The 21,510-nt window shown below is 31.8% G+C and overlaps 1 protein-coding gene across 1 annotated transcript; it reads left to right on the top strand.

The window, feature by feature from the left end:
• The first annotated feature begins 16,137 nt into the window (after window positions 1-16,137).
• On the top strand, window positions 16,138-18,664 carry LOC129895292 (L-type lectin-domain containing receptor kinase VIII.2-like). Its single transcript, XM_055970985.1, has one exon. The coding sequence runs from the start codon at window positions 16,346-16,348 to the stop codon at window positions 18,350-18,352; it is 2,007 nt and encodes a 668-aa protein (XP_055826960.1). The 5' UTR covers window positions 16,138-16,345; the 3' UTR covers window positions 18,353-18,664.
• Window positions 18,665-21,510: the final 2,846 nt, after the last annotated feature.

Genomic DNA, 21,510 nt, shown 5'->3' with positions numbered 1-21,510 from the left:
GATCCAGACCTTTTCATAAAGACATAAGGGTAAATTGAATCATTTTTATATCCTTCTTTTAGCAAATATTTGCTAAGACGATTGTACCACATTCGCCCTGATTGTTTCAGCCCATATAAAGATTTTTACAGTTTTATTGAACAAGTTTTTCGAGAATCTTTATATATTTCAGGCATTTTAAATACTTCAGGAATTTTCATAAAAATATCGTTATCCAGAGAACCATATAAATAGGCTGTAACGACATCCATTAGATGCATGTCTAGTTTTTCATGAACTGTCAGATTTATAAGATATTTGAAAGTGATTGCATCCACCACAGGAGAATATGTTTTCATATAATCAATGTCGGATTTTTGCAAAAATTCTTGTGCCACAAGTCGTGCTTTATATCTTACGACTTCATTTTTCTCATTTTTTTTTGCACAAAGACCCATTTGTACCCTATTGATTTTATACCTTCAGGTGTTCAGACTATTGATCCAAAAACTTTGTATTTTTCAAGAGAAACTAATTCAACTTGAATTGCATCTTTCCATTGCCAATCATTTCTCTATTTACATTTATCGACAGATTTTGGTTCAAGATCCCTGTTTTGTTGCATTATTTCAATAGCAACATTATAAGTAAAACGATTGTCGACAATTATATTATTTCGGTTCCATATTTTTCTTCATGAAACATAATTTATTGAAATTTCTTTATCATGTTTAGGAGCATTAACCTCTTCTAAGGTTTTATCAATTGTTATGTCTCCTCGCTCTTCTTGAGCAGGTTCCGTCATATCATGACCATTTTGATTATTTGTTTCATTTCTTTTTTGAGGATTTTTATCTTTGGAACCGATCGGTCTACCACGTTTTAAATGTGGTTTAGAGTTATTTGCATTAATTAATTATTCTACTGGGACATTAACTCGAATTGGAGCATTAGCAGCTGGATATGAGATTTAGTAATTCTTAATAGGTCAGTGAATGCATCTGACAGTTGATTTGCAATATCTTGCAAATGAATTATCTTTTGAACTTTTAGTTCACATTTATTTGTACAAAGATCTAAATGAGCTAGTGATAATGCATTCCAATCTATTTCCCTTTTCAGGTGCTTATTTTCTCCCCCTAATGCTGCGTATAACGATTCATCAAAATGACAATGAGCAGATTTTGCGGTGAATAAATCTTCAGTCATAAGTTCCAAATATTTTATGATAGAAGGAGATTCATACCTAACATATATATCCCCAATCATTTTTTGGGTCTCATCTTTGTGCATTGTGGTGGAGAAATTGGAACATATACCGCATATTCAAATATTCTAATGTGGAAAATGTTCGGCTCCTAACCAAAAGTCAATTATAATGGAGAGATTTGATGATAACTCGTGGTTCTGATTCGCACTAGACTTGCTGCATGCAAAATAGCATGACTCTATAATGAAATGAGAAGTTTTATTCTCATAAGCATTGGTCTAGTAATTAATTGAAGATGGTTATTTAATGATTCCGCTAGACCATTTTGAATATAAAATGAGCAACCGGATGCTCAACTGTTATCCAAGTGGACAGACAATAATCATTAAATGTCTGAGATGTGAACTCACCAACATTATCAAGACGAATTGTCTTTATTGCATAATCTGGAAATTGTGCTCTTAACTTAATTATTTGAGCAAGTAATCTCGCAAATGCCATATTACGAATTGATAATAAACACACATATGACTATCTTGTAGATGCATCTATTAAAACCATATAATATTTAAATGGTTCACATGATGGGTGAATGGACTCACATATATCAACCTGTATACGTTCCAGAAATATTGAGGATTCAATACCCACTTTGATTACTGATGGTCTAGTAATCAATTTATTTTGAGAACATGCAGCACAAGAAAATTCTTTAAATTGAAGAATCTTTTGGCTCTGCAAAGAGTGTTTATGTGAACTCTCAATTATTTTGCGCATCATATTAGAACTGGATGGCCCAACCGGTTATGTCAAATAATAAAATCATTTGAGTTAGTAAACCAAAGGTTTACTATGATATGTGTTTCAACCATGCTAATACTTGTGAAGTATAAGCCGGATGAAAGAGCGGGTAACTTTTCAAGTATAAATTTTTTGCTCATCATTATAGTAATGTAAAGATATTCATTATTTTCATCATTTGTAGTCTCAATATGATAACCATTTTGACGAATGTCTTTGAAACTTAGTAAGTTTCTTTGAGACTTACTACCATATAATATTTCATTAATTGTTAAATTTGTTCCTCCGATAAGTACAACTTTAGCTTTTCTGGATCCTTCAATTAATTTTGCACTATCAGATATCGTATTAATATTAGCTTTTTTCATAATCAAACTAGAGAAATATTTTTTATCTCTTAAAATAGTGTGTGTTGCGGCACTATCAATAAGACACATATTATCATAATTGATTTTGGATTCAACTGATGACTGAAAATTTTTATATTTTGATATAGGAGTTAATATATCTGAAGAAAATTAGAATTTCATGCTTATAACATATTATAAAATAAACTGAATTTAGTAAAATAAGACGAAGAGAATAAAAGAAAAGAGGAGCAGAAGTAGAGTTATTGTCGTGTAAGTATTTTCTTCTCTCTTTGTTATTTTTCTTTGCACTAATCTTACCTATATATAGGCACAAGAAGAAGAGCAAATACCAAGTGGGCAAATTGCCCACTTTAAAGTGGCCCACTTGGAAAATTACATCCAATACACATCAACCTTCAATTTATGCCCTGATAAATGATAGATTATCTACTTATTCGTCTAAGTAGATAAAATACATTAAAATTCCTAACAAACTTTTTCATCGTTTAAATTAATATACAATACATACTTTAATTTTTAAAGGTTGGTATTTGGTAATACTACTACGAACATTTTTGTCAGGTGTAAGACCGTTTATTAGATTATAATAACTTATGTCTTATGGTGTGTTTAGTATATATTTACTCAAAAGTGTTAATTAACTTTTTGATATTTGATTGGCTAAAATATTATTTCTAAAACATCAAGTTTCTTAAATACGAAAAAAATAAATTTTTCGTAGGGAGGAAAAAAAAAGAAGGCTCTATAAGTTATGTTCTAAACTCACCATCTCCTTCCTATAGCCGCAATGCCCCCAACCCTCACTTGTTGTCTTTTGACCACCCCTTACCCCAACGGTCCAACGCCCGTTCATTAAGTAAATTTCTAGTAATTACATACAAATATTTTTAACATAATAATTTCTTATTTACTCACTAAATATCAATAAAATAAATTTAAAAAATCTTTATTATCCTATAAAACATTTTTTGGGACATTATAGATTTTTCTTCATATCAAACATACTCTTAAATTGACTATTAATTCCTTGCATTCACTCTTCTTTTTTTTCCATTCTCAAAATACTTCTCCCAATTCTCGATCATTCTTTCTTTTTTTGATTTTCCATCCAGTGTCCAGAGTCCGTGGAGCCCGACTAAATTCAGATCGCGTACTGCAGGGCTCATTTGGGGTGGTGCTCCCAATAATATTTTTTTCATACCCCGCCTCGAATCCGAGACTTTTGGTTAAGGTTGAAGCAATTCCACCACTGCACGACAATTCATGTTGGTAATTCTCGATCCTTCTAACCTTAGGGTGTGTTTGGTAGGAAGAAAAATATTTTTTTTCAAACAATAAATAGATTTCTTATGTATTTTCATGTTTTTTTGTATATAAGTAAAAAAATATTATTCTAAAAATATTTGTATATATGATTATTTGTTTCTGTATATAAGCTGACATATTTGCTTATCCCAAATTATGTTGAACCTTCATTGATGACATTTATTATCATTATCACAAATCGATCATAATACTATACACATATAAGTTTGGCACAAATTTTTTATTTTTATAATGAACTAAATAATACATTATCCTAAAATTATAACACGATTTTGAATTAAAACGGTTAATAACACAACTATTAGCTACTACACTTGTATATATATAATTAGTTATGAAGATCCATCAGTTCAATGTTTTTTTACTCATGACATTTTCAATCCTTTATCTATGTAATATCCTTTTTAAATTACAAGAAAAATTTATACATTACAAGTAAATCTTTTTATTTGTGTTTATTAATATTTTAAGTAAAATAATCTTTTAATGAATTTGTCACAAAATCTAAACTTATTTTTTATGATTGTTATTTTAATATTACATGCATTAAGTGTGTACATATATACATATATAAACGAGTATTGGGTCATTACCAAAGTACTTTTAAATTATAAATCCAGATTGATTAACAAATACAAATTACAATAAAAATAGATAACTTTTTAGGAATTTGTTATTATAAATCTATTTTATTAATTATTTCATATTTCTTGCATTTAAATTATTTAAATATAAAATTGTTGTTATCTGTTATTTTTACTTATATATATATATAAATAAACGTTAGAGTTTTGAATATTATTAATAAAATTAACATTCAATAACAACGTCCAGAAGCACAACATTTTTTCAATATGCACGAAATCTTCATATCAATTTTTATCTAACAAAATGTAATACGCTATATATAGAAAGAAATTTCAATAGAAATTATATTAATTAGAAATTATCCTTTTTCCTTTTCGACAGAAAGGAGATATTGAGGCTACCATCAAGATAGTACCAACAGTAATTCAACAACTAAAATATATATTAATAATTATCAAATAATTGATCAAATCGAGGGGAAAAGGCCCCTTTTTTTAATCTTGCAATTCATCAAAATTCTAAAAGGCATTTGCATTTTATTACTGCAATTCGTTCAGTATAATAATCTTTTATGCTTCCAATTTGGTAGTCAAATCTGCTGATATAGGGGGGAAATTGCATTTTACTTTAAGGAGTTATATTCTACCAAAAAAATCACTTAGGGCATAAAAATAAAAATAAAAATAAAAGATAATATGCATGAAAAATTGATTATTTTATTTTAATCTTTTTTTTAAAAAAACAATTTACCTTTAACTGCTATTTGATCCACCCAAAGTTTCAATCCCACACATCACGTAACTTTTACTTAGCCCCAACCTGAGTTGTGGTGCAATGGTGGGACTGCTTTATCCTTAATCGGAGGTCTCGAGTTCGAATTCGAGTTCTGAGAATGGAAAAAATTATGTTGGGAGCGTCACCCCTGAATGGGCCCTGCAATGCGCAATCCAAATTTAATTGAGGCTCTACAAGCTCCAAATATCGGGTGGAAAACCAAAAAAAAAAAACTCTTACTTAGCACTTAGCACCATGAACAAGAATATTGAGGACTAAAATCAAGTGCTTTGGGCTAACGCAACAAAATTTGCCAATTAAATTATATTTCTTTGTGTTATAGGCATGCATTAGTATAAATTGTTTCACATCTACTTATAAACACCCCATATATAGATAATATGTGTATTACACTCACGAATAATATGTAAAAATAAGGACATTTTTCATTTGTATCTATAATAATTCTAAACAATGAATTTTGAGTAGAAAAAAAAATATCAATAACTCGATGACACATATCAATTTTTTACCCAAATAATTAAAAAAAATAAACACTTTTAAAAATGTTATTATAGAGAAGCACAACCCCTAAATCCCAATCCCTCCCCCACCCAGATTGTCTTCTTCAAAAACATTTCGAAGGAAATTAACTACTTTAAAAAATTAATTTTACAAAAGCACAACCTTTTATGCAAAAACAACTTCATCTCCTGCTAAAATAAACTTGAAATTTTCAAATCTAAACAAATAATTCGAGAAAAAAAATTACTTTACTATAACTTTTTTCTAAAAAAAGATTCTATCGATTTTTTCAAACTATTTTGAGGAGGAAGAAGAGAAACAAAAGAAGAAAAGATGTTTTAAGTTTGAGAAAATCTCTTGGTGATGGAATCTGCTTCTTTGTTCATGGCTTCATCAAATCTATTTCACCATCGAGATTTGATGAAAAATGATGAGTATAAAATGGAGGAGAAGAAGAAAATAAAATAAAATTTGGCAAAATAAGGCTCTCACACGGCTAATGAGTGTATCACACTCAATATACCATGTCAGCAAGAGTGACAAAATGACACAATGAACCCTATATGAGGTGTTTAAAATGAACAAACTGTCACGATCCTGACCCACTGTGATTGGCACCCACACTAACTCTCTGATGGGAGAACCACTGTTACAACCCAAACTAACATCAATCGCAAGAGAATAAGCAATTTAATGTACGAAACAACTTAAATATAAGACAAAGCGTGCTGAGTCCTCATAAACTCAGTCAGTTCAACTAAACATGCAGAATTACCCCTAGAATCTGAAAGTCAAAGTATCAAAACTCTAAGAAATAATAAGTCTAAAAAAAAGGGATGCAACCCCAAGAGTCATAAATTAAACCAGTGTCTGAAAGTTTAGGTTCTGAATGAAGGACCAAGATATAGAATAACTCATAGTAGCTTGAAAGAATTAGCTCACTTTTTGAACTCTGACAGATACACAATCTTTTAAGCGGGGTCTCTCAACAGCCGCCAGAAGATTCCATGTACTCAACAAAGACAGAGCATGTGCAGTATCAGTACACAAAGACAATAATGTACTGGTAGGATCACACAACTAGCCAGTAAGTGAGACATGGGCAAGTAATTACAACACAATAAGCACACATATACAAAATAGACTTATCAATTATCATCTCATTACCAGTGCTTAACATGATCACAATTCAACAGTACCAATATATCATGCAAGTTCACATAAAGGTCTCTCATTGTACCTACTGACATCTATTTGTGTGTCGGAACGTGACACCCGGTCCAAGATTGTGTCAGAATATGACACCTGATCCAAATATGTGTTGGAACGTGATACCCGATTCAATTATGTGTCGAAACATGACACCTGATCAAAGCATACAAATTCAACCATAATTATAGGAAATAGTCCAACTATCATATCTACCCAGAACAGGTTTATTGCAAGTCATGGCCAGTAAGTAGTCATTTCGCATAGTTCATTTCATTCTTCCTTATTCATATACACATATGCATACAACAGAGTAATTTAGCAAGCACATGTACCACATACGAAAAGACAAACCACCACTTACCTCGAGACCAAGCCTGAATGATCTGACAAGACTTGAGCTTTCCCTTTTCGGAGTCTCTCAACTTGTTCTTGGTCTAAAACAAGTGATCACATATATTCAAATAATCAATACAATGACCTATTTCACATGAATTATAACTAAATCCCCCCCTTAGGCCAAACCCATGATCCTAACCACCATCTAGGTCTATTTTCACCGTCAGTTTCAGGCCAAACCCCCCAACTATTACCAACCATAATTCTCTAGGAATCGAAATACGAGTTAAGGGAGTGATTTACTTACCGTTTGCACAAAATATGGTGGAAATCAACAAGAATTCGCCCTAGGTTGATTCCTAACTTCTTAAGAACTGTTTTTATGCAGAATTCCATTTCTGGATTTTTCCCACCGTCTTTATTCGCGACTGTCTCGCCATAGTGAGACTATCCCGCTCTGGCGGGATTATTCCTGCTCTGGCAGAATAATTCTATCTTTGGCAAAATATGCGGAGATAGAGATCTCGTAAAGAGTCTCCAAGTCTCCCATATCACAACATACCCCTCATCCCATGACGCCTCAACACATTCCATTCATGCCAAGTTCAATTACGGGAGTTTTACTCGTCCGAATATGATTCTGTTAAGCCGTACAGGCTCCGTATCATCTTGGCTATAGATGAACTCAATCAAGCTATAGGTTCAATCCCCCATCCATTTTTGGATCACCTTAGACCTCATCTAACTCAGATTTCGTCCAAATTTAACCTAGACTCAAAATTTTCGAAGTCACTATCCAAATTTTCTAGCCCGAATTCTTTCCCCCTTGGCTTATCTGTAACGACGGGGACAAGTCGTTACACAAACTCTAGTTGAAGTATCTAAGTGAAAGATAGTGCCAACTTTAAAGGGCTACTGACGAATTCCATCAATAAAATATGTTATTTTCTTTAAGTATACATATCAACTCAATTGAAATAGACCTGATATTTTATGTCTTATTAGATAAATTCGCATAATTAAAAAAGACGACATATTATAAATGACTAACTTATTTACTTAATTAATCAGTACTTGAGAATGCGCGCAATAACTTTTTAGAATTTAAACTACAAACTTTTAATATAAATACTTTATTATGTGTTGAGATGTCAATTGACACAAATCTTTATTCAAATATCTCAATGGAATTTGTTGATAAATTTAAGAGTGCCTATATATTGTCTTGTATTTACTCGATTCACTTTAGTACTTCTATTGTTGAAAGATAGTTTGTGTTTGATCGACATTTCAAAAGGTTGTGTTTGACCAACATTTTCAAAAAGTAATCTGAGTGCCAAATTACTAAACTGACATATAATATTCAATTTAGGATTTGTATAATTGACTAAATAAATAGTACGGAGTATATAAATATTTATTATGAAAGACTTTAATTAAGCATTTAATAATAATAATAATAATAATAATAATAATAATAATAATAATAATAATAATGAGGTAATCTCGAGCATAATTTCAACGTTTAAGTTCTTTCTTAAAAGTTCTTATTAATTTTTTTTTAAAATAAAAACATTACTGAAAAGGGGAATGGAGGAAGATTACAAGGTGGGATCAAATCTTAAGCCAACAAGACAAAAATTTATGTAATCAATTAATTAACTGAATTATTAAAATTTACATTTAATTAATTGTTGTACGTCACTTGAGAAAAAAAATTGAAATATTAACAAAACTAAACTTATAACGAACTCTTTGTTATTTACTAGAAAACATCAAACAAATCGAACGAAATTTACTCAAAAGAAATTGATGCATCGACCCAAATGCGCACTAGCCTTTTGTAAATATACTTATTAAAGTATTAGCGTCCCCCACGCTACCAACAATTCTTATATTTGCCTCTAGCTTGATATAGCATTCAAGTACATATTAGTGGAATAATTCTGGCTAAAACTCTTATTTGTCACAAATAATTAAAGAGTTTTTGCTGCTCCGGGCGGCTATGACCCTTATATATTTGTCTAATTAAATTAGGATTAAAAAATTTATTTCTATGCACTAGGATAAATAAATTCTAATTAGACATTAATTAAATAAATACTAAAAATAACAAACTTAAACAGGATTCCTATTATTCTTCCAACATTATTGATATATTGTAGTAATATTTATATAAATTTTTATATTATTATTTTGATAATTATATTATATTTTTTCCTTTATTCAACAACAAATAATCACATCCCAATGTAGCGAATAGGTAGTTTATGTGGCCAGTAACCATGAAGAGTCTTCTGAGATATTTTCTATAGACTATATATAGACTTGAGGACAAAAAATAAAAACTTATTCAGATCGTCAATATATATACATATAATTTTGCTTTATTAATTAAATCATAATCAATTCTATTAATTTGATGTAAATATATCCAACGCATATAAGTTTTTACTGATATCTAATGGCGTCGTTGTTGCTCTTTTTTTTAAAAGAAAAAAAAAAAGAAGAAGACTCCTGTCAAATGACTCATGGACGATTATATTCATCTTTTTGTTGGAACACGTGAGTTCTCATAGTCAATATATTTACTCTGGAATTAAATGTGGAAGTAGTGGACTAGTAAAGTAAATGTTTTGAAAATTGTGATGCAAAATACGATACGTGTATGATAACTTCACTGAGTTACGTTGATTTTGAAAAATGTAGACTTCATAAACATGCATTTTCGTCTTCTATTCTTTTTTTGAAAATTTAAAGCAAACATAAGAATTCCTAACAAACTTTTCGTTTAATTACAAGCTAAGACCCAAGAGATACTTCCTCTATTCCATACTCTCTCCATTCCTTTTTATTTGTCAAAATCTAACTTGATACACCTAAAAAGAAAATAATAATTGGTATAGTGAGTTTATCATTTTACCCCTATTAATTAATAGAATTTTAAACATATTTACTCAGTATATTTTTCAAAGATATTAATTCAATGTTAATAAATTGAGGATATAATAAGAAGAAAAAAAATTATTCTTTCTTGATTTGTCAAATTTGACAAGTAAAAAAAAATCAAATTAGGAAATATTTGACAAGTAAATAGAGGGAGTATTAAGTGGCTTTGTAAGCCAATGCAGACTTATCAAGAAAAATATTCAAGAACATAATTTAGATCATATTTTTTTACTATTGCGCTTTTGTTTATTTTCAAGTAGTACAATTTATCTCCTAGAAAATATAAAACTTCATTAAAGACAAGGACAAATATGGAAAAAAAATCAAACATTTATCTTAAACTTTGAACAACTCAATTATTTTAAACAATAATTTTTTTAAAAAATATTCACTTAATATGAAATAGAGCGAATATCTCATACAACAATAATTCACTCATATTGAATGAGTAAAGAAATTTAAAGTTAGCCTTCCTTTAAATATATTGTTTTTCCCATCCCCAAACATTCACTATTTCAAGTTTTCAACCTTCTAAAAAAAATTGGGAAAGACGTAGGGTAATTATTTAGTCAAATGAACCCTGATTAATGCCATTAAATTAGATTTTTTTTTTTATGGTGTCACATTTTAAAAAATTATCTATTTTGGAACGAAAGAAATATTAAATAATACGAACACTTATCAAGTGTAAGACTATTTGTTAGATCATGATAACCTACGATAGTGTGTTTCATATTAAAACGAAAAATGTTATTCGAACTTTTTAAGTTTGATTAGTCAAAAGTTTTTGAAAACATAATTTTTGAGAAAACAAACCCCTTAAAAATTAGGAAAATGACTTCCTATCCCTAATACCCAACCCCCATTCCTTCACTAACATACACCCGCCACCGCCCACTACTGATCCCCGCTCTCCATCCTACCTAACCCTGGAATAGTAATTCTTTGCTTGTTAATGGAGCATTAAAAAATAAATGCTTACAGGACAAATTACAGAGATGGTAACAGAAATCAATATATGCTTATAGGATAAACAACATATATTCCAGTACATTTTCAGGGAAGGAAATCAACTAGCAGACTCCTTGGCAAATATTGCAATTGATAAAGGAAGGTGCAACTATCAAGATTTCAGCAGTTTGAAAGTAGCAGAAAGAAAGATCATTGACAGTGATAAACTAAAATGTTCCTAATTGAGAGTAATTCCAGTAAAGGGATAGAGGGGATATGAAGATTCAAAGTGTTAGGTGTTTTGTTTTTGGTTGATTGTTTATCTCTTTCCTAGTCGATTGGTCCATGTAGAAAATGGGGTTTGTGCGAGGTGGTGTAAGGTGTTTTATACTCATTACTTCATCAATAAAATACAAAAATTTAACCACAAAAAAGAGCATTAAAAAATAAATAAGAAATTTTCTATTTTCTGGAAATTAATAATGATTTTCCATTATACCAAACACTAGTGACAACGTCAAGAATCTCACTAAGAGTGTTTTAGATTTAATATATATTTATAAAAAGTATTATTTGATTAATATGCGTAATATTATTTTATATATATACGGTATGATCATTTTTCAACAAAGGTTGTTCAATTGACTACTCTTTCATTTATCTACCAATGCCACTGCCAAACAAACCCTTAAATAGACTAATAATTCCCTGTGTTCATAATTTTCTCTCTAAATATTCTCAAATACTTCTCCATTATTTCTAACCTTAATCTACATTAACGCTCTAAATATGAAAAAACCTTTGGTAGAGAGCATTATTTTCGAATAAGTTTAAACGGTGCAAATTATGATTGGTAAGATTTCAATGCGGATACGAATGTCAAATGGAAAAAACAACTTATTCTACGCTACTATTTGGCAACCCCAGCTATTCCATATTTGATATGGAAGAAAATATTATCTGAAATTACTTCCTTTGTCTCAAAATAAGTATCGTTTTCGAGAAAAAAATTGTTCCAAAATAATTGTTGCTTGAATTCAAGACAGTAATTGATAATTTTTATCAACTTTACTCTTAACATTAAAGAAAATATATATTTAAGATGAAAACTGAGTCTATCTATAGTAAATAGCTAGGGGTTAATTTAATTAGTAAGCTATATATTGTATTTATAAACTTTGACTTAGTTAAAGCGACAATTTTTGGCCACTTATTCTGGGTGTGCCATGGGGGAATATTTTTGCGATGATAGAATGCACGCATTAATAATCTAGAGGTTCTGTATTACGGGTCAGTCCTATTCTACTAGCGCTAATAGGCAGCATAGGAGAAGAAGCGCTACACGAATCAACAACACGAAAACTTTGTTCTAAGTGAAGACAAAGAAGTGTGATAAAGATCAGACCGTATAAAATGAATATTCATCAAATTGACTATTTTTCTATTTGTTTTTTCGTTGATGGGACCTTAAAACAAAATGAAAAATAAACTTATTTTGAGATGGAGGAAATAGTTATTTAGCATTAGGGTATGTTTGGTATGGTAGAAAATATTGTCTGAAAATTGTTTTACAAATTTTCATGCTTGATTGATCATTTCGCTAGAAAAATAAGTTCTTTAAAAATAAAATAAAAATATTTTTAATAAAAATAAAAAAAATAATTTTCATAAATGACACTCCACCAATACAAACCTAAATTTAGGGTGCTTCATAATCTTGCATGATAAAAGTTCATTCATCTATTTTTGAATCTGACTATTATGGATAAGTATCCTCGACATTCCAGTTATCCAAATGAAATGAACAAAAGAGATAGAGACAAATGGGCCTAATCTAATCTGGGCTTCTATTGATATCTAAAAATGGCAATTTTCAAAAATAACTATGATTGGAAACATAATCAGACTTTTTAGCTATAATTTGCTTGATTATGATCCGTAGCTACATGTCAGAAGGAGTATAAAAGCAAACGAGATTGTAAGAGGGAGAAAAGAGGCGAGCGCGATTGGGAGAGCGAGGAGACAGGTGAGCAAGAGAGGGAACAAAGAGAGGAGAGAGACGAAATGTATTTGTATATATATTGGGTAATTGTATATAGGTAATAGTATGTATACGTATCAATGAATACAATTGTAATATCAGGGAATACAATAGTATCAAGTTCATTTTGTATCACCGAAAAAAGCATTCATTTATTGTCATTTGTATTTGTATCCGTTGCCTTGTGTGTTTGTGTTTGGCTATTGCCATGTGTATTTGTATTTGTATCACAGAAAAGGATCCTTATAGTTGACAATTATCATTTGTATTATTGACCATTACTATTTGTATTTCTCTTGAGAGAAAAAGGAGGAAGTGCGCGAGAGAGAGGAGAAAGGTGAGTGAGAGTGCAGAGAGAGAGAAGAGATGCGAGGGAGAGAGGAAGAGAGGAGAGCAAAAATTGCTATAAAATCCTAACTATAGCTATGAATTGTAATTCTAACTAATGATGTACAGTAAATACATATCACATGTTTATTTTACCATATAATTTTTCCATCAAAATATTTAAGTTGTATAGTTGATCACTCGGCCAAAAATATTTTATAGTCTCTAATTAATTAATTTCTGGATGGGTAGAGGGTGTGTGTGTTGGGGGGGGGGGGGGGCAATTAGATAAAATATCTATTGAATCAAAATTACTTATCTAAAAGAACCTAATTATTGTTTACTTTTAAAAATGACTACATGCATTGCAGGTAAAGTGTCTTCCAGCTTCGAAGTGTCATTCAGCCTACTTTCTATGGGATTCCATTTCACTAGTCAACGGAGATGAATTAGTGCAATATATAAATATTATATAAATAGGATATATATATATATATATATATATATATATATATATATAGTATTTGTTATATAGTTATATATCATATATACACTGTTATATACAATTTATACAATATTGATGTATTGTGTTAAATTAGGTTTTAAGCCTAACTCACATCTCAAAAGCTAGCTCAAAGGGAGGAGAATTATCCAAGCCTTATAAAGAGTCCACCCATTTCATTAACTACAATTGTAGGACTTTTGTCATTTTTCAACACCCCACCTCACACCCAGTGTTTAGCATCTGATGCGTGAGCAATTTTAATTTCGGGGGCCCAACATTGGGTGAGACGGATCCTGATCTGATAACATGTTAAATTAGGTCTTAGGCCTAATTTACTGCCATTCTATTGACCAATTGTGTTATATATTATATACATCAGTAGTACTAATATAGTTTAACCAGTTGATTGTCTATCTCATCTTAAACTATCTCATTGAGAAGCTTCTTGAATTATGGACGGGTGTGTGTGTGATGGACATCTAATAATTGAAAAAAGAGAAGAATGAGGATAAATGTGCAGCTCTATAAGCTCTGTGCATGGATATGAAGAATAAGAAAAAAATAAGGAAAGAAGGAAGAAGAATGAAATTAAATGAATAAAAGAAATGGTGTTATAACACTCATATACATAAATATGAGATTGTTTTGGAAAGTGAGTATTCATTTCACTTCAATCTAATATAAAGAAAAATTTAATAAACACTCGTAAAATTAAGGTGTGCGCCAAATTATCGGGACAAATTTGAGGTGCGTTTCTCTAATTTTAAGTAATATAATAAAGTAATACTCTTTACATTGTCAATGTGTTAAATTAAAATATACTCATATTATTTTTAACAATATATATCTAACAAATGAAATTTCTAGTATAGACCCACATTGGTGAGTGGCTGGGATGACACTTTGTCTTTTTATATGATTTTGGATAATTCTTACTTTTCGAGTTAATTTTTGAGATGAGGTATTAGTACTCGATCTAACCACCTCGATGAGCGAAATAATCAATGTTTTAGAAGGCAAGGATGTGAGACGAGGCATCTTAATTAGCATGGGGTGAGATGTAAGCCCCAAGATATAGAGTATAAGTCTCATAGATTTTTAAATTTATAATATAGTAAAATAGTATTATATAATACAAAAGAATTTTTTTAAAAAAAAATTAAACATGATTAAAGAAACTCATAGAAAATAAACTTTTAATATGATTTTACAAGCATAAATAATGCGATGACATAAAAGTTATTATGATATTCAATTTAACTCTAACATAGTAACTTTCAAACAATAAAAGAAGGAAATCATATTATGCAATTACCTCCCTGTAAAATAATTCATAAACTTTATTAGTATTATAATTAGAACATCACTCCTTCATGAATAAAAATAAAATTACTTTCAACGAAATATAAAATATAATAAATTTAAGGCATAACAAAAACATGACGAACAGTGACAAGGGAAGATGTAAAATTTGGCTATGTCGATTTTGTTTGCAAAAGTGTTAAGTGATATTCATCCCCACAAATGTAAGCATCATTTATTGATTCTTTATGAGCGTCAGCAATGTTAACGAATGACTCTAATATATCAATTGTGTAAGAACTATTAGCAAGCCTCGTGCAATGGGTGTTAGACATGTTTAGTGCGTACCGTCAGATGCTTATGACGTAAGCTTCACAGAACTAAACTCCACACATAAGCCTTGAGATGTTTCGTCAATTTGTTTCCTTATATTGGCCATGTGTTTCATGAGTTGTAACTTGGGGTGTAACTCGCTGATATTTAAAATTGATTCGTATTCAATCATAAAACTGACATATTGGTATTAGTTATTGGATTAACGGTTGGTGAATGAATTAAATTTTTTTATAGTTAACTCAATTTTCTTATTGAATAAATCATTAACCCAATAAGAATTATCATATTTATACGTTTGCCTCTAAGTTTATAAGGTATTTATTGTAAATCCAAAAGCTATAAAAAAAACCTTCAGTATTCTATTCACTTATTAGCTGAACAAGATGTTGTGATTTTAATTTTCATTGTTTCTTCATTTTAGTTGATATACTGACCAATAACGACTAATCGGATACGAACCAACCCATATTTTATCAATTGAGTAGCGCATTAATATATATAAAAATCGATAACCGATGGAACGAATCATTAAGTGTAATTATCCGTCCAACAAGCAGCCTTACAAGTTATTCAAATCATTAAAGTATCAAATTTTTTACATTCCAATTGAATTACTACTACTTTTGTTTACTGAAATTGAAATAGGACAAAATATCGTATTAAGTAAGTGTGGACTCTAAGTTCTCCTGTGTTTGGAAGAAAGTGAAATGAAGTTATCTGCAGACCACATACCTTTAGCTAAGCTTATGTACAAGCTTGGCAAATACTAATTTGCTACTGAGAAAATTAAAATCCCAAAAATCTTCTTCATCATGGCTTACTTTTGCTGGTTCTTCTTCCTGTTTGCCATACTCGTTAGTAGTAATTTAGGGTCGTCCTCGGACGATAAAGGTCCAATAAGACCTTTAATTAACGTGACGAAGCATATCTCTTTTCGAGATTTCAGCTCCAATAATCCCAGATTGAAGCAAGATCTTACACTTCTCGGCAGTGCTATTGTCTCGGATGAAAAAAAATCCGTCCAAATTCCTGACCCCGAGCGAGAAGGCAATGATCTTAAGCATCTAGCAGGACGAGCTATCTATTCATCACCTATACGTTTCTTCGATCTTCAGACACAAACACCGGCTTCTTTTGAAACGACCTTCTCGTTTCAATTTGAAGTAAAGTCCAATTCGAGCAATGAGACGTTAGATCTCGGGAAATCTGTTGGTGGTAGTGGTCTTACTTTTATAATCGTTCCGGATGAATTAACTGTTGGCCGTGCTGGTCCGTGGCTTGGCATGCTGAACGATCTATGCGATGATGATTATAAAACAGTAGCTATTGAGTTTGATACTCGGCAGAACGCCGAATTTGGTGACCTGAATGACAATCACTTGGGCATTAATTTGGGTAGCATAGTTTCAACTGCAGCAATTAATGCCTCGGATGCCGGGGTTCAATTGAATGACGGATCAATTCACAGAGTTTGGATATATTACGATGGGCGAAAGCGTTTTATGGAAATTCGTCTTGCACCTGATGGCAGAGGATATCCTTCTAAATCCGTATACTCTGGTTTACTTGATCTTTCCCCTTACTTGAGTGAGTATATGTTTGTTGGATTTTCAGCTGCTACTGGTAACCATACACAAATCCACAACATCCTGTCATGGAATTTCACTTCGATTAGTCAAGCTTCGCTTCGGATTCCTTCAACAGAGACGTGCCAGAACAAAATCATGCTTCAAAATAGCACACAGGCTGAAATGGAACATCGGAAAACGCCTAATAGTTTCTTCATTTTCCTTGCTGTGGTCATTCTTCTGGTAATTGTTCTTATTAACCTCTATTTCAGTAGCTACAAGGGAGATGGAGAGTCCATGGAAGCAACCACTCTGCCCGAGAAAAAGCAGAGACCGCGGCCACCAAACAAGGCGCGTCGCTTCACAATAGCAGAGATCTACATCGCAACTCGGAATTTCAGCGAGTTACAAATATTGGGCAGTGATGAGAAGAGTATTACGTATAAGGCCACAATCCTGAACGGGTGCAATGTTGTTGTAAAGCGATATTTAACTCAGTTTTTCAATACCCACGGGTTTGAAAAACGTCAATTTCACAAGGAAATCAAGGCCATCAGCAGAATTCGTCACCCGAATTTGGTCCCGATTAGAGGATGGTGCTATGACAACCAAGAAACTATCGTTGTGTATGATTTCATCCCAAATGGAAGCCTCGATAAATGGCTGTTTGGCGTTGGTGTCTTGCCTTGGACGAGGCGTTTTAAGGTCGTTAAAGACATAGCAAATTCTCTTGTCTACCTTCATTCCAAGCAACTCGCGCACAAGAATGTCAAAAGTAGCAGTGTGTTTCTCGACGTGAGCTTCAGAGCAGTAGTGGGTGATTTCGGGTTTGTGCTCACTTCAGCCGGGTCGACCCGGTTTGAGTCCATGGTAAGTCAGACAGCTGATGTGTTCGAGTTTGGTGTAGTCGTGCTAGAGATTGTTGCGGGTCGGAGCAAGAAGTCCAACCCGGGAGAACAGGACTTGTTGGATCTTGCATGGGCAATGCATGAGGTACAACAGAAGGAAACTCTAGTGGATCGGAGAATGGGCGCGATCGTGAACCTGGAGCAGGCGATTCGGGCTTTGGATATCGGGTTGCTCTGCACGTTGAACGAGAACAAAGGAAGGCCTACGATGGAAGAAGTGGTGGAATTCCTAAATATGGAGAAACCGATTCCGGAGTTGCCATCGGGTCGACCCGTTTCTTTGTTCCCGTACAGCAGCACCACAGGATTGTGCAGTGGGTACGCTTGTACAGCATTCAAATGAAGCCACGTGTTCGGTTCATCAACAGAAAGTAGCCAATTGGTGCTTTATCTTCCACGTAAGCAGACATTATTCTATCAGTTTGGCTACGAAATAATGACAGGGAAGCACATGCATATGCTATGTGACGTTATTTTCGTGATATAGACACTGATTGTCTGGTCTGTGGTCGGAGTTGTAAATCACAAGAACTCTTAAAAAGATTTGAAATTATTGTGTATATGTACTGCAATTCACATGTTCTATATAATTGTATGTAATCTTAATTTATTCCTCCATCATTTTGTATATAATAAAACTTTAACTTATGTATAACCTTTTTTTTAATTAATACTAGCGTATATGACTGTAGCACACAAAAAGAACTTAGCTGAAAGAGTTTCATTAGAGATTTTGAGTTGATATTACCGTGGAAAGACTGGCCTAAACTAATATAAGGTACAAGCAAGAGTGGAATTAGTAGGATGTTAGTGATATACACACAGAGTGCATGAACAAAAATAAAATTCCAGTTATCTTGTATTATTTTACACTTAATTATATGGATGAGACAGTGTCATCCCAGCTGCATTTGCTGGTCCCATCAGGACTTGGCTTTGTTGAGACATGCGTGGAACAAGCATATTCAAAATTCAAATTTTATGGGTCCTAACTTATAAAGTTTTTGTATTGAATCATTATATTTTTAAAGTTATAAATTCGTATTTACTAATTTCGTTTTGTAACCTTTTTTTTTTTTTTTGAATTCACATAATAAATTTATGTCTAGGATTTGTATCTGGTGACAGACATGGCTTAGGTGAGTAGTCTTTCATGTATGCTAATGAGGAGCCGGTGCACATGAGATTTGTCATTTACATACGCTTAATTTGTGATCTTTATATTTTTATTGACGATTAAAAATTTCAATTAGAGTTTGTTCATGTTCTAGTGCAGTATATGGTAATTCATTTTGAGCTTTGGGTTGTAAAGACTTGAATATAGTTACAATTTTTCTTTATTCTAGTTTATGACGGGTGATTAATAATATTGTCTTCAAAAATATTTAACCCAGTATAAGAATCCATTTTCTATTTCTAACTCTTTACAGACTGTGTAAAGAACAATTAAAGAGCTCTTTCTTCTAATCCACCAGGAACACTTCCTTTTGGAGTTGTTAGAAGTATAAGAAGAAAGCGTTAAAAGTATAACATCATGCACCTACTATTGTACCAAGCAACTATTTTTTATTGTTTAATGTTTGATACGATTTCAATCGGGGATGAATTCAATCGAAATTAAATGTGGAATTCAAATAACACATATTAAGATAGATGAGAAATAAGAGATGAGAAGTGAAAAAAGAAAGAATAAATTGAATCCACAATCATATCAAGGGAGAAGAGAACTTGAATTCAATAGAAAAAGGAACTCAATATGAAATCAAGCAAAAATAGCGTTAAAAGTATAACATCATGCACCTACTATTGTACCAAGCAATTATTTTTTATTGTTTAATGTTTGATACGAGTTAATCGGGGATGAATTCAATCGAAATTAAATGTGAAATTCAAATAACACATATTAAGATAGATGAGAAATAAGAGATGAGAAGTGAAAAAAGAAAGAATAAATTGAATCCACAATCATATCAAAGGAGAAGAGAACTTGAATTCAATTTAAAAAGGAACACAATATAAAATCAAGCAAAGAAGTTCTAAATCAACAATGGGAATCCACTCATCACCAATCTAAATCTTACTACGCTAAATTAGACTAAACTAAAGAAAATTCACCCTTAAACTACACTCTTCAAAGAGTTTCTTCATTCAACGTTCAAAATCCATCTAATGAAATAACTAAGGCATCTATTCATCGTTAGTCTTTTACAAACATAGCCCAAAAGTGGCTATTTAAAATATAACCCAAGAAGGTTATTCCTTGCTTGCCAATGTGGTCGCCCAAGTTTGGTATGTCGCCAAGGAGTTTGGCGATGGCCTTCTAGTTCGCCAAAGTTGACAGAAGCTTGGTCAAGGTTTGGCGAGTGACCCTTGAGTTTGGTAAGCAGTTTGGCGATCTACTCTCCTTCGCCAAAGTGGACAGACTTGATGTCTTTCTCTTCCTCGCTCATTGGATCTCCCATGCTCCAAGCTATTATCCAAACATGGTATTGCTCTAATGGGAGTTCAAAAGGATCCTTCCAAGCACTTCTTTGTGTCTCTAAGGTGAGTATGACTTGGATCTCTTTGAATAGATACCTCGAAGTATAGATCTAGCATGAATTGCGCCGATCATGCTCGTATCAATGTTCCTACCATAAGCTGTTTATGCTAGAATTATATTTGTAGGAATAGATTACTTCATTGAATGGAGCTAGCAACAGTTCAGTTAAATATGTTCTGCTCCAAAATCTAAATGTAATTCAGACAATTCTACATAATTGGCTTTAGTCCAAACTTAATAGGTTTGGTAATTCTATATAATTGGCTTTAGAACCTGTACAAACAAATAAAAGACACGTACTTATATTATGGCTGGTAATATTATTGTGCCATTATATAAATTTAAACTTCTTGAAGATCGGTATAAGTCCCCAACAGATGGGCAAGATTACTGCGGGGGTGGGGGTGGGGAGGTAAATTTCATCAATGGTTATTCAGCTTTGGATTTATCACACAAAAAGTTAATTTTTCTATTTTTCTTGTTACTTAAAAGTCATTCAAACCAAAAGCACTTTTCTATTTTATTTAAAATTTATCACACAAAAGTCCTTTTCTTAATCTTGTCACATAAAGTCATCTACAAATTTACCTTTCGTTTTCTGGCTGCTTATATGATATATCTCCACTTTATGTGTTTGCTCTCATTTGCATAATTTATAGACATCTTGCACTTATTTTCATGGTCATATATCTCCTTTAGGGCGGTAAAGGGCAAATCGATAAACCGCACCAAATTGACAAATCGAACCAAACTGGAAAAAAAAACGACTAGTGGTTTGGTTTGACTTGGTTTGGCGTTTGAAAAAAAAACCGATCATTATAGGGTTGGTTTGATTTTAACTAAAAAAAGTCAAACCAAACCCAAACCGACCCGATTATAGATATACTACTTTTAAATTATGTTATACATAAAAATATTTATTAAAATGTAATTTATAAATATATTTTTAAAATTTTTTA

The sequence above is a fragment of the Solanum dulcamara genome, chromosome 7, assembly GCF_947179165.1.
Source record: "Solanum dulcamara chromosome 7, daSolDulc1.2, whole genome shotgun sequence".
NCBI lineage: Eukaryota > Viridiplantae > Streptophyta > Magnoliopsida > Solanales > Solanaceae > Solanum > Solanum dulcamara.
Note: the sequence above shows the minus strand (reverse complement) of the source record. Positions and strands in the feature narration are given on the sequence as shown.